Genomic DNA, 15385 nt, shown 5'->3' on the forward strand with positions numbered 1-15385 from the left:
GAGCATTCCTATAGAAATCAATGCCCTTCACAAGGCAGATCGAATCATTGCCTCTGTAAGATAATTGCACATTTACATTCCTATAGGCTATTTCATTGCAAAAACAAAAACAAAAACAAAACAGCTAGACAATGTTGGGTACAGATAACATTTTAAAGTTGAGTATTAGGCACACATATGCCAACTAACTGCACTTTCATTTCATTATCTACAATCACTTCTGTTTGTTTTTTGTTTTGTTTTTGTTTTTGCTTTGTTTTTTTTGTTTTCGCCTATCATGGTATATCAGGTACTATGCTTTTTAACATGGCCATAACATTTTAAATGCCAGGGGTTTATCCAGTGAACTTACATTGAACAAACCAATAAACCAAGTCATGCCTTTGCTTCTTCATGTAGAATACTCATAAAGACACAAGAGATTATTACATAGTTTTTCAACTGGCTTCATTCAGACTCTTGGCTTCCTGGAACTGGAATTGGTCCGTACAGATTGGTCCAGTGGAATAGATGAAGCTTCAGTCAAGGGAAATTAACACGCTCTTCATCAGTTATGCATTATGTATCTGAAATTTAGATGTTCCCTTTTCTTTCCTAGAGCAAAAAACAAAATTGACATGCTCTGGAAATGTCTAAGTAAAATTACAGAATTGCAGAGACACCACTGGCTTGCCCTTTCTCAGGCTTTGGAAAGATGCTTCTCTTTTTTTTTTTTTTTTTTTTTTTTCTGGTGGCTTCTGAAAACCTAGGAAGGAACCCTACAAGAGAAATGGACAATACTTTGAGTGTACAGGGAGTTCAGCATTTCTTTCTCAAAATACACAAGGCCCTGTAGCCCAATCAGTCCACCTAGGCTTATAATTCCCATTAAAATGATTACTGTTTGTAACCGGGTTGTGGGTAGAGGGTCCTTCACTAGCAGACACTTCCCTGAATGCACAGATGAGTGAAATCCAGTCAAGGAGGACTTAGAATTCTTTTGCTCCAAAGGTTAGCTGTGCACATTACAGCCACTAAAATAACGACATCCTGATTTTAAAAGTGGATGTGTTGGCATCATTGAGCAAACGAAGTCAGCAAATTAAATAAAAGCAAGTCGAAAACAGAAGATTTTTTTAAAAAGCATTTGAAATGACCCAAACCAAATTCTAAAAACCTCATTTACCTACTCTTACAGTGATATTAATAGAGGACATTCAAGGGCTGATCAGACCCCAAGGATCACAGCTCACCCTGCGGGTGCTGTTAACCTGTTTGCTAATGATTGTTCTTATACTCACCTATAGACTGGTCAAAAGGGATCTGATTTGACTCATAAAAGTATAAAATATTCAGAAGGAGTCTCTTGGGTGGATAACGATGGCTGTATCAGCTTATTTTCCATTCCCGAGTAAAAGACATGTAGTGGCTTGTTTTTCTTTCCTATAAACAAACTTCTGTAGCTCCAGCTCCTGAGACAACACTGATAGTGAAAGACTGGTCATTGAACTGATAAGCCAGTGAAGTTACAGAAAACACATAGACGAAGGAAGCCTCTTTCTCATGGTTGAAAAGAAAGAATAGCACTCTCTAAGCCTCTGTGAGGCTCTTCTCCAGCAAGCCATGCTTTGCATTGGATTCCGGAGGCTGGAGATCAAGGAGGGGCCGCCAGCTGCTTATGGCTGCCCTTGCACAGGCCCTTTTTCCAGGAGTTGTGAGCATCTTCACTGTTTTAAAAAGTTGGCTAAAAAAGCTTTAGTAGATCAAATTCTGCAACCGTTCAAACGAATATGACAGAATTAATATATTTGGTTTAAAAAAAAGTTATTTTTAAATTAATGTCTGGATTTCTCATTAATCTGATGGTTTTTCAGCCAAACATTTTAGCCTTCTTCAGACATATACATGCAACAGACATGGTGAAAATGTACTTCTTATGTTTATTCCAGCACAGAGCAGTGGGTTGCTTAGTGCTGGGAAGTCCTTTTCCTTGTGAAAACAAACAAGTCTTTAGGAATAGGGAGCTGTTTTTTTTTTTTTTTTTTTTTTTTGGAAAATTCACTCTGTACCAAAAAGCACCTGTACAAAAAGTACTTGCAAGGTGAGATCAAAATAATTTAAGGATATTCCCCATGTTTATTTAATGCCTGGTGGCCCTCCCTGGGCCAGTCACAAGACAGCACTCTGAGCTTATGAAAAGAATTTTTTTCAAACACATTTCTCTCACACTTAGGGTCATTTTCACATTAAATAGAGTACCAACCTAATTCACTCTATGTGCTATCACAAATTTAGGCTTCTCTTTCATGTTAGTAATATTAAATTTTCTCTTTAGCAAGACATTGTTCATTCTGTATCATCAAGCACATCTGCTTACATCCCATTATTACAAGCTTTCACTCTTTCCCAACAGACTCTCAGTCTGCTTTTACGTTTAGAATCACAAACCATCATGGATTATTGTTAGATAGCTAGTATCTGGTGAAACAGTACGACTCAGAAAAGGGCCCTTCTCCGGAGCCAGTCCTTGGTACCCCTGCGGGACTGTAACCGGAGCACGTCAGTGTGAAATGCCCACCACCAAAGGTTGGGACATGGTTTCTTGGATAGATTTCTGGGGAGGCGGATAAACTAGCTGCTTTGAGGTTAACTGTCCTTTCCTTTATTTATCTCTTGGTGTTCACTCAGACAAAAGAATAGAAAAATAAGGACACTTTTTAATGTTACTTTATTTTATTTTATTTCACTTTATTTTATTTTATTTTATTTTTTTGGTTGCAAATCCCACTTCTCTGGGTTTCTTTTACATGGACAGGGTGTTCATTCTGATAGTTCACAATTTTTATCTTTGTTTTTGTTCTTCCTTAATCAGCCTACACAGCCTCAGGCACATCTCAAGCCAATCGATATGTGGGACTAAGCCCAAGAGACCCATCCTTCCTACATCAGCAACAGGTGGGCAAGCTTCACCCAGGTGTGACGGTGTAGCCACGCTTTTGCATTGGTGCTCTCTCCATGCTGCCTCTCAGATCTGGACTCAGAACGGGGCTCCTGGGGCTTCTGGGAAAGAAACTGATCATTTCATTTTCCAGAGTATTTTCTCATTTATCCTTTGTTTCTTGCCTCTCTAAACAGGGTTTCTCAAATTGGCTCAAGACCTTTTCCACCTCTGTGGCCTAGATCGATAACCTCCATGAGTAGCAGGGTCTCAGCTAGGGGATTTTTCTCAGTCTTATCGGCTATTTAGAACTTACTAGCCTATAGCTCCCAAAGACAAAAATTGAAAACTGATTTAAAAGCCCATTAGAGTAGAAGCAGCACAAAACTTGTGTTTTCGAGCTCTTTCATAGTTTTCAGATGTTTTACTCCTCATTTTGGACTTTTAGTCCAAGAGGATGAGTTATGAAGCTAAAATCTCGGGCGACACATCATTCCTATTTTAATAGGTTTAAATTGGTTTACTGATTTCAGATGTGATAAAACACTTTTTTGTTGTTCTGCTTTCTTACATCATTTATGTTTCAAGTAGCATTTTAAATTTCACATCTCATTAATGCTGTAAATTTAATGCAAATGAAGTGTTTACCCAAACTGTGAAAATATATAGCCAGGATTAATGGTGGCTTCTAAACAAATTAGCCACAGTCAAAAGCATGGAACATACCAATACAGAAATCCCAAGATTCTAGTTACAGGATGACAGAAATAACTCTAAACACTTCAGAATTTAATATATTTTATGATGCATATGTTTGCAGCTCTCAAGTTCTGATAGCAGAGCAATTTGAAATTAACAGTGTGCAAAATATTAAGTAGGGAAAAATAGGCTATCGTGAATAAGGAGGAGCTGGTGTCAGCGGACATGCTCTTCGTTCATACACTGTAGGTGCATTTGTCTGCATCGTTACATGGGTCGTAAGCCTCACCAGGTCATCGAGCCTGCTTCTTTTTGTTCCGGACTTGCCCACCTAGCCTGTGCTCTCTCTTAGCTGTGCTTCATGCAGAATTCGAAGTCCTGCCCAGTTGTGGACCAAGGTAGTAGACTGCATATATCAAAGGTCACCACCTGCGGAGTTCAGAGAAAATCATAAAGATGATAGCTTACTCAAGATAGTTGACGTTGTGCCAGATTTTTAAAAAGCAAAACCAAACAAAAGAGTGAGAACTAACTGAAAACATCTGTACACAGTTATGAAAATACCAAATAATAATTAGTGGTTTTGCCAGCCATTGGTTTTTCAACATAAATCTCTGGAATGTTGCTTTTTTCCACCTCTAAAATTGCTATAATATGAAATGTGTTATAATTACTATAATATGGTTCTATTTGACAAATGTATATGTTTACTGTGTTTATAAAAAACATGTAGGATTTATAGGTTTGGAGACTTGTTCTTTTGAAAATCATTCCACATATTTTCAGAAATATCTTAATCATGGGATTTGCATTATTCTTTATGACACATCTCTACTTTCCAGTTAATTTTTAATTCATAAAAACATGCCTCCAATATTTAAACCTTTAGCCCAAACACATTTAGATTATATCCAATTCCACATATCTGCCCAACCCCCTGTGCTAACCTATGGCAGCTTTAATTTCTTTTATTTATCACAGATGACTAACTTTAGAGGCTCAGGTAATTATGATCACAAAGTCCATGACGTAAAATTTAGTTTGTCTTTCACATATCCGAGGATAAATCAAGAACACTTTGGAAGCATCAGGAAGGTACGAGTCTTAATGTAGATGGAGATTTGAGCACATTTTAATTGAAAAATACATATATACAAGTTCCAGAACTACACACACATTAAGACCATTATTCTTATTAAAGACCACCATTTCTTATTTAAGTGGGCAATATCAAATGAAGACCTTTTACAATAGAAATATAATTTGCTTAAATGCAGTTGATATTTATAGAATATACAATGTGTATTGATCCTTGGAAGGAAAAAACTATAGAAGGTTCAGAGCTAAAAATGGAATGTTCTATTCTATTTAGAATTGGTACTTACCATGCAGATGGATAGTTTGGTTTGTATATGATGAAAGCGTTAGTGCTACTTTTTGACATGGAGAAGCCCAATGTGCCAAATTCATAATGATCTACAGTTTCGAGGCATGCAGAAAATGAATGTATATACATCTCATACTATCCACAAATATTACTACAGTAAGGTTCCAGTTAAGAGAGCATCACTTTTCTGCTTTTACATTTTGAAAGAATCAGTGAGATGAAGTTTTAGTCTTACTATCCAGGAACAGAGGGACAGAAATACTTTAAATGACTTCAGTAGAGTAAAGGTTATGCTTTCCTACAGCAGAAATGAGATTGATTTACTGTGTCCTTTCATTACTTTACAAAGATTTAAAAGAGACCACTCTTGTAGCAGCAGGTTCTAAATGCATTTGGTTTAAAGCACTCAATGATGAATGAAAAGGAAAATCAAGGGGTACATGAAATAAAGGTAATCAATCATTTTATATTAGCTAGGAGAAATTCAAAATTAGAAAGGCAATGGATTTAGTCTAAGAGAGTTCTTTTAAACATTCCCCATAGCCTTTAATATACATGACCCCTTAAGAATAAATATTGTCACCAGGTACATTCTTCAGTTTATTGGCAGCTGCTTTATAAAGATGTATCCCTTTAGGTTATGAAAAGTATTGATGTGCATTGTGCAATGCTATTTATTTTTCTCAGAAAAGGACTTTAATATAGCCGACATAAATTAGGGTTAACAATAAATTTACGATTGTTGAATAATTTTGACTCATAAATAATCTTTCCACAAAATGGCAATAAAGGAGATCTTTTAATTCAGTCATTTCAAACACACATAGATACTGACATTCTTAAATTGAGATCACAAATATTAAAATTAACCTGATAGTCCACTTATAAGAGTAATACATCCATATTGGAAAATCTGAATACTAAAAGTATATAATATAATATAAAATAATATAATATATAATAAAAGCATGTACCTATTATATTATACATATTGGGTATATGCTTTTATACTCATTAACTTGGTACACATACAACTATTATTAGTAATTCTATATCTCAGTGCTCCTTAAAATGGTTATTACTGATAAATATCGGTTGCTAACTGCCTTGAAATGCTTGTTTTTTTTCTGACATGAGAATTTCACCCATCATTGTAAATATGATACCTCATTTGAATCTAAAAAAATAAACAATCCATCATCATGAAGAACATTTCAAAAAGACTCACATAAACCAGTTGATCATTTGCCATTAAAAACCGTCCTCTAATTACAATAATCAGCTTATGCCAGCTGATCAGGACTTGAGATTTTTCCTTTATCTTCTAACATAATCCTGTGTCTTGTGTTGTTCAGGGTCTGGAACTAGACTGTCTTTGGGATGATTGGCTTAGTGCCTGCGTTCACTGTTTGCTTGGGGAGGTCTTAAAAGCAGTCATCAACTGGAGCTTCATTTTTCTTTAACTTTTCTATTGAAAGGTGGTGTGGTGGCTTGAAGAACTCCTGGGTCCTGCTTTGCCAAACTGAACTCTTTAGTCTCTTCAGAGAAATGTCTTTTTATGATTTGCAACTTTTTCAGAAGTGTCAAGGATCTCCTCTCTGACTTAACTTCACAGAAGCGTAGTAGAATGCAGTGTCTCCCTTCCTCGTACTGTGAACACACTGTGCACATTCACTGTGATAGGCGGTGAGGGAACTACATTTCCCAAGTTTTGTCTCTGAGAAAATGGGAACTACACAGCAGAGCATTGGACTACTCAGAAAAACCAGAAATTATTTTATAGTCCAAGCTAACAATTTTAGTATGAATGGTGAATTAGCACCAGTACCTTATATGGTCAAACTCGTAATGAATTGGTCAAATTACAGGCCGCCTTTGCTCTCATCGAAAGTTGTGTGGTAAAAGAGGGTTTAGTTAACTTGATTTTCACCATTATATTTGAATGTAACGTTATAATACAAATATAAACCTTCAGTGTTATATGTTAACACAACATATAAAAAAATCTTATTACAAGTTGTAAGTAAAAGTTTGTAGCTAAGAAGCTTCTTGTTTGGAAATAAAAAATTACTAATTGAACTAGGTATTGAAAAACATATTAACCTTTGATACAGATTTGAGATTTTTGATAAAATAAGTGGGAGGTCACTTTTGGCTTCCCAAAGGGAGCAACAAAGTCAAGTAAGCTCTAGTTTATAAGATTAAGGCTTAATTTCATAATCTCAAAATTACTACCTTCTGACTCTATATACACTACTTATTATTAGAGCTAATGAATGAATGGCCTGATCAGCTCAGGTCCCTGCGTTATGTACACAGTTGCATGGATTTTATTGGTGCTTGAGCTTCAGCATGTTATGTTTCTTGCATGACTACTTAATGCTATTATTTCAATTTCAATTACTGGGCTAACTTATATCAAAATATTTTCAACACTTTTCTTGAGATGACAACTTTGAAACTAGAATTTGGAAGTGCTTTTCATTACACTGAAAATTTAGGTTGCAACAAATGGCCTTCCTAAGAAATTGCCTCTGTAGGATTTTTTTTTTAAATTAAGATATTAATTGAAATTTCTTTACGTTTGTTCTGGCAAATGGCAAAGCCAAAGCTGGGTACATTGAGACCACTGGAAAGGTAGTCTTTTATTAGAGGCAGGCAATTGAAAGGACACAAGTAGACTATCAACAAAGTTTTCAATAAAGTCAGGAAGCCGGCTATCAACACTTGAGGCTGTTCTTATTGTGTCTGTTATCATAATTGACAGCTTGACGTAAAACCCTGTCACATGACTTCTGGGTAGGTATGTAAATGGATAAGAGGTCACTCTTCACCTACGCTAGCTGGAAAGGAAACACATTTAAAGGAAGTTTCAGGCAAAATAACGGCTATGCAAATGCGTAGCCTTTTGGCTAGTTCTTACATTTTTAAACAACCTCCTATGGTCTGTTTTATCATTCATTCATTTATTTATTCACTCACTTTTAGTAGTTATCTAATTCTAGATAAACTAATTATTGTAAAAATAAAATCATGTTTACTGGAGCCTTACATTTCAGTCAACAAAATCAAAACAAAAATTATCTTATTCTCTGAAAATATTTACTTTAAAAGACCCACATTGAATCAGGGAAGAAGAGGAGATTCTGACAGTTATAATTATAGCCATTTTAGCCTTAAATATTCTTGATGGGGGTGCACATGAAGAATAGGGTAGGAAAAGAACAGTAGTAGGCAAACCAGTATCTTTGGTGAGAACCAGGGATTAGGAGTTGGGAAGTTTGGTTTAGGTGTTGACACAAACAGGGCATGTCTGAGTCCCTAAACTTTGCTGACCTTATCCTTATCTTGGCAAGGAAAATGAAGGGGTTGAACCTCACAATCTCTGAGTTCCCTTGAAACCTTACATTTTACAAGTTAAACTAGTCTCCATCTAAAAAAAGAAACTCTTCATTTGCTAATACTTGGGATTTATGGTCAGTTATGTTTATGTAGTACATGGGCTATGCATACCCATTTAACATAATTCTACTGTGCTAATTAAGTTAAATATCAAGAAGCATGGGTTTCAGAAGTTGACATTAGACTAGGATGATCTTGAATATCTTTTTAAAAATGTGTTATATGTCTTACATATAACAGTTTTATTCTGAACATTCTGCTTGTTCATTCAGAGGCCATTTTATTTGCTCCATGGTGAGTAATTAATAAAAACAATAAGATAAAACTCTACTAACCCAGGAGTTAGAGGAGAGTTTGAATACTGGAGTTTTAATCTTCTTAAACACCCCTTCAAAAGCACCTCTACCCCTCAAAAATCTGTTTCCTTGAAGCTATCTGGAGAAATGAAAAAAAAAAAAAACTAAGCAGGTAAAACACACCTTTCGAGATAGTCCCGTGAGGGTCACTGTAAACTTTAAAAGAAAATAAGTGAGAAGGTAAATTTGCCTGTGTTGATTATTCTGTTTACAGCTTAATGGTTTATTGGTTCAACTGAGAGCTGTTGTCATCACGGGGGACTGTTAGTACATAGGCCTGTTTGCTGAGTCTAGCAAAATAGAACATTTTGCTTACCTTCTTTCTTCTGTTCCCAAAGCTAATTGCTAAACATTTAACAAAAGCCCCTGTTAATAACAATGGAAAGTCCTCCTTTGAATAAACAAAATCTTAACTCTGAAATCACAAGCAATATTGATTCTTTATGGCTGTCAGCTACGTACATGACTATGTGAGTGTAGCGTAAGAAAGGATAATGACCCAAATCTTAGGTGTTTTTTTTTAATGTAGACTTTTGAAAAAACTGGTTGGACCTATCTTTGTAGGCAAGGAATGAACAAGTTTTTCACTCCAGAGACATGACTGAATGCCAATCTAAGAACATAGGCAGGAACTTGACCTTCACTTCTTCCTTAGTTGGTTGGACTTTTTCAACCTTAACGCTTCGCTCATAGCTTTTCTGGAGGACAATCTTACTTTCTTACTTCACTTCACGTTCTTCTTGCTTTTGGAATTCTGGGCATAATTGTTTAATATAAATTTTACCTCAGTTTTCTAGACAATCTAATTTCATATTGGTAGATGTATAAAATTAAAGAATTAAAATTATTTATGGGAGTGTGCATTTCTATAAAACATGCTTATGCTCAGGTCTGTCAAAGGTATGTTACAAAAATAGGAATAGCAGTCCACTTCCATTTAAACATAACTTTCTCAGACTAAATTTCTAAACTAATCTGTACCTAGTGTTTTCTATTTGATTACTATTGGAGGAAACAAGTAATTTCCTTTTTTTTTTTTGGAAGAAAATACTTTAAAAAAACCATTACAGCCTTATTGAAGCCTGTGTACTCCTTAAAATTAATGTTTTAATACTTAATTTAAAGGGAATTGATAGCTAAATTATATAACACACTCTTGCACAGGACAGAAGTTGAGGAATATCTCCCCAACCTCAAATAGCATGATCATCTATTATTTTAAATATATTTAGAGCATAATATAAAAAGTTTATGCTGTTGAGAATAGCGACTTCTACTAAGAACATGTAACACCCCCCCCCAAAAGAAGCTTTAATATACCCAGCATTAACCTTTTATCACCTGGAATCCATTCAAAATTTGCTGAGTCAGAACAATCTTCTTTAAACAGAGTCTTAGTAATGGATCTTATTAGGAATAATGTCATGGAAATCTTCAGTGAAGAGTCATTTCTATTCTAATTATTCATTTTCCCTGCCGCACCATCACGTTTAAAATTTCACCTCATCCGGAAGTTCACTAATTCAAAAATGCTTTATGCAAAAGAAGGTTAATTAATAAATTAAGAAAAAACATAAAGAGAGAGGGTCTTGCTAACGTGACCTGGTCTAAGTAATTTATAACACGTAAGCATGTATAAACAGGTCTCCCCCAAAACTTCTGGAAATCCTGATAATGCTGTTCCACAATCTAAATAGCTAAATAAATATAATTTATATTTTTCATTTTCAGTAACTGAGAAGAAATTAATTGAATACTGATTAATATTCTGCCAATTTCTTCGGCATCTAAATTATTACTGACTACTATGTTTGGTGATTGTTTTGTAAATACTTCATCAAATTTTCTGTTTGGAAAAAATTATCCCTATTGAATTTTTCTTAGGTATGGATGAAAGTGAAGAGCTATGGTCAGGTTTAACCCCTGTGGGACTACTCTTAGGAAAGAAAATCCCCAAAACATATTGATTTTAAATGTTACAAATGTAGCCAAAGATGACCCATTTTTTAGGATGTCAAGTGTTTAGGTAAACAGACAAATGAAACGTTAGCAACATGAACAACAAAATACTAAGCAATTTACAAGCGTATTCCTCCAAAGATATAGTGTTCCTGTCATTGTTTGTGAGACAATTCAGTTAATCAGTGAGTAATATTTAAGTTCACCTGACTTTGTAAAAGCATCTGTTTCAGAAGATTTCTCCAATCTAAGCTGAGAGCCCCACAGAAATTCACCAATTTGCAGAATTATCATGAACTCTGCCTGAATATACTTCCCCTTCTTGAGAATGTTTAATTGACCGAAAACTAGGAATTCCATTGACTAGAGCAGAATCAATAAGTGGTCCCTCAGGTAACCTTTACACAAAGTCAAGTTTTTTTCAGCTGTTTTTAGATCTTTTTCATAGTACTGCTTTAAGAAGATGCATTTTGAAACAGTTGGCTTACTGTTACTGTAAAAAAACAAGATTGCCCCATCAGACAGCATTTCTGATTAGATGATCCATGTTGAGAACTTAAAAAGAATCTTGCCATAAAGTTCGTTTCTTGTTCGATTTTAAAACTAATCAAGCACACATTTTTCTCCATTATGCAAGTATTATACTCCATTTTAAGAATACTTTTCATCCTAATTTAATTTCCTTGCTGGTTTATGGCTCCTTTATGAGTACATTCCGAGAAGAATCTGCTTGTCTATCAATCTGTTTATCTGGCCATCTGTTTACTGACCTGCCTACCTACTTACTTACCTTAAGGGAATTTTTTCAGTTCTTTATAATATTGCTTTCACCTAAAATATCAATATAATGAAAACACGTTTTGGAAATATTAGATGGTATATTTGGAGGCTCATAGATCTGTAGAAAAGAGTACAAAATGATTATTTTAAAACTCCAGAATCACTATTACTTACAATGTATAGAAACTCATTGGTCTAACAGGAAGGTAAAGGTTCTTAATAGCCAATTTTGTTTAAACATTGCATTATCAGAAAGGATTACAATAATTTATCATTAGTTTGAAGGCACTCTGGCTGCAATCCTCCCCTTGTAGAAATTCTCACTAAAAAACAGCAAACACAATCAGCAGATCGCCGTGAGTAAATCATCTTTTCAATGCAACATGCAGTTAATTTACAGCAAGGCGATCTAACAATTATAAACCATGATTTTCTAGTGGGGTTTCCTCCCCTCCCAAGCCAGATAAGTTTACTTTCTTAAGCATAAAAATAAGCAATATATCTTTTCAATAAATCTGCTAGCACTGTAGGGCAGCTGTGAACCAAACAGAGCTGGATAGGGTTTCTCGAACCCTCTTCCAAAGGGCAGAGCTGATGATTCCGAGATCTGGGAACAATTTGTTTCAGCTTGTACTCAGTGCATTCCTGGCTCTATTCAGATGTGGTAAAGCATTTTAAATGCCATTACTCTGAGTTTAAAATAAAAGTAGAAATTCTTATCAACTCCTAAAAGTGTGACTGACTAAAGCGAAATTAGGAAACATCTAGAAAGGAATACCTTGATGCTTCTAAACATTAGCTAGGGAGAATGTATAAGGTGGGACCTTTACTTCTCTAAACTGCATGTCTCCTGTGTTTTGCGAACTGCATGCTTAAAGTTATTGATTATTTTTCTCAGTGCAGATTATTTGGTATGTCGCATAAAAAAAGCTTTTTAAAAAAATTTTCTTCCTAAAATATATCTCTATTGAATATTAACGTTTGCTTTTATTTCAGCTCAATTTGTACTCTAATAATGGCTAATTGTTATGTTCTAAGCACTCATTTCTCTTGTATGCTTTAATTAATAGAGCAGCATATTGCCGTAGCTTTTTCTAAAAAAAGAGTCTAGGAATTTTGCTTTGCAGTAAGGTTTTCTTTTGCTTTTTTTTTTTTCTTTAAGTTGCCTCTTGGGAAAGTAAGGTTAATGCCATGTACAGTACTGGTTTGCATGTGTTCATTTAAATACTAAAAACTGTAGTACTGCTCGATCCATATCTGACTGCTAGGTTTCAATTGACAGCTGAGGATTTGTGACTGGACCATGAATCAAAACGGCAGGCATTTATACCCCAGTACCAGTGAGGATACATTGGGAATTACTTGGCAAAGGTAACATTTTAATTATTTCCAACCCTACACTTACACCTAAACTTACATGGGCTATAGTGTTTGTTTTTAACTAGCGTTACAGAAAATATATGTTGAAAATTTAGTTGTCTTGGCTATACCGTCCCTCTTTCCCTATCCTCCTCCTGTATTTCTTTTGTCAATGCAACTTCGGATTAATTTGGGACTGTAACATCTGCTCATTGATCATTGGAATTTCTAAGTGATGTGAAATGTTTTCAACAATTTATAATTTGGGGGAGGGGGCAGGGAGACGATTTGACACTTAGATTTCAGGACCTAAAAAATGAAATCATAGCTTTAGGGAAGATTTTTCAGCTATTTGAGGTCTATTAAAGCATTGGTTTTTCACATTCTAGATTCTTCTCATTTCAGCTCTTTCCTCTACTGCTAACTTTAAACCATTTTACTATTCAGTGATTCCCCTGTCTGAGGGGAAAAGTTACAAGAAAATTTTCAAATTAGCTAATTTAACTGTTATTAGCAGCACTCATTAATTTTGAAGTCAGAAGATTGTTGAAATCAATAGCTAAAGAAGGAAGTTGGTTTACTCTGTTCATTGATATGAATCATCGAGAACTGAATTTATTTGGTTGACTGAGGAAATGATCCTAAAACTTCATCTTCAAAACTAGTTTTGATATTGTCTTGTGTATTGGTTTTGGAAAGTAGTACTGAATCAGCCTCTTGCATATTATTTTAATAAAGAACGAATTGTGTCAAATTGACAAATTAAATAATTAAAATCCATGGTATAATCATATGTAGTTAGAAATAAAAATTTCTAGAGAAGAGTGAGGGAATCCCATACAGAGTTCACCAAAAGTAGGCCAACATCATTTTCCAACGCTGCTATGATTCTAATGCCTACTGCAAAAGTACATGCTCAAAACTCAGTTGCAGATGAGCTGCTCATCTCAATTTCACTTGATAGAAGCTGTTGAAGAGAATTTAAAAGAATTGAATTAACAGAGTGTCCACTTTTCCTCAGGGGAAAACAGAGAAAGCTAGTTGGATTCTGTTTTCAAAACTTCATGAGTTTTTGTTAATGCACTTCCTCAAATGAATATGATATTACTTTTTCTCTTCTTAAAGATTGGCATAGCATTCACTTTAAAAGGTATACATTTTCACATATTTTAATTTCTTTCCCAAGAAGCCTATATAATTCCTCCATTTGGAAAAAATATAAGCATATACTTATAAAAAAGAAAATAAGCACAAGGAAAACATCTTATTTATTAAATAGTCTTAATAAGAATACAAATTAAATCCAGTGAAAATGTCTTATTTAAATAGTCTTAATCAGTTTTAAATTAATTGGATTTGAAGATACCATGTTTTTATTTAATTTTATTAAATAATTTTCTCATATTCCATTTTCTCTGTGTCAGGGAGCAAAATGGACCATGTTTGCATACCAATCTTACCATATTTATAAGAATTGTAAATCAGATGGAGTGTACTCATGTTTTTAAATATGACTATAACTGTGTGAACTTCTAAATCTGTGATTACTGATTGACATTTACTTGTCTATAATAAGATAGTACCTTTATAAAGTACATTAAAGCCAGATAAAGCTATTAGTTATTGGTGATTTGAAATATAACTGCACCCAGTTCCTAGTAATTTTTTGAATCAACAATTGATATCCCAGAAAAGGAAAAGGTGAGTGGACAATAAATTACCGTATGTATCAGAGTGGATTAAATGATGATTCAACCCAGTTCTTAGGAGAGCATTGTTCACGTTACAGAACCCCTTCTTGTTAAAAAATTGGTGTGGTAATCAGCTTCAGGTTATAAGAAGTCAGAAAGAAATTTAGAATTCATTTTGTTAAGATTTTTTTCTTCCCCTCTCAAAGATAGTAGCACTTTTTTTGATTGATAATGATATATAGAATGGCTTTAATACTTTTCGGTTTGTTCTTTTTTTATCATAATTCAGAAGGCACATAATTGATAATGGTGGGCATCATGTTCGTACATGCAGCAAGTGTTTATTGAATCTTTGTGGTAGGCTGTCCCAAATGCTGTGTGATTCAGGTGCTTACAGTTCTTAAAATCTAAGTATCATACAGTTTACAAGAAATATGCTCAAATAAGACAGCAATTTGCTTTGCTCTATTATAGTTTTTTTTTAATAGGCTTAAGTCGAGTTCATATTTGATAATACAGAGAAGCCGTCTGTGGCACAGCATATTCTTAATTTATTCATGGTTTATAGCTTGTACTCTGGTCATTTATGAAAAAAATTTGAGAAAGGTTATTGAAAGAGGATATCATAAACTTCTGCAATATTACTATTTTAAAGGCAGATCGCAGACGTCTAAAATCATCAGGGCACTGCTACAACTTTAAAAGGATCTGATTAAATGGAAAATATTTGAGAAACGTAGAGCAGTTCAACCAGAGAATTAAATAATCTGACTTTTCATAATGGCATAAAGTAAATAGCAGGTTATTTTTGTTGTGGCTGTTGTCTTTTGTCTTT

The 15385-nt window shown here is 34.4% G+C and overlaps 1 protein-coding gene across 9 annotated transcripts in view; it reads left to right on the top strand.

The window, feature by feature from the left end:
- Nucleotides 1-15385, top strand: part of NFIB (nuclear factor I B) — a 445780-nt gene that overhangs the window by 412817 nt on the left and 17578 nt on the right. For 4 of the 9 annotated variants that reach the window (XM_029919732.1, XM_029919733.1, XM_029919734.1 and 1 more), the window contains exons 10-11: nucleotides 2852-2934; nucleotides 12783-12871. The exons of 1 other annotated variant lie outside the window; for it this stretch is intronic. In XM_029919732.1, the coding sequence (XP_029775592.1) occupies nucleotides 2852-2934; nucleotides 12783-12871 (172 nt within the window). Of the gene's footprint in view, nucleotides 1-2851; nucleotides 2935-12782; nucleotides 12872-15385 lie in introns of those variants that run through there. 4 more of the 9 variants (XM_029919735.1, XM_029919737.1, XM_029919738.1 and 1 more) reach the window with 3 other exon arrangements.

The sequence above is a fragment of the Suricata suricatta genome, chromosome 13 (assembly GCF_006229205.1).
Source record: "Suricata suricatta isolate VVHF042 chromosome 13, meerkat_22Aug2017_6uvM2_HiC, whole genome shotgun sequence".
Classification (NCBI taxonomy): Eukaryota; Metazoa; Chordata; class Mammalia; order Carnivora; family Herpestidae; genus Suricata; species Suricata suricatta.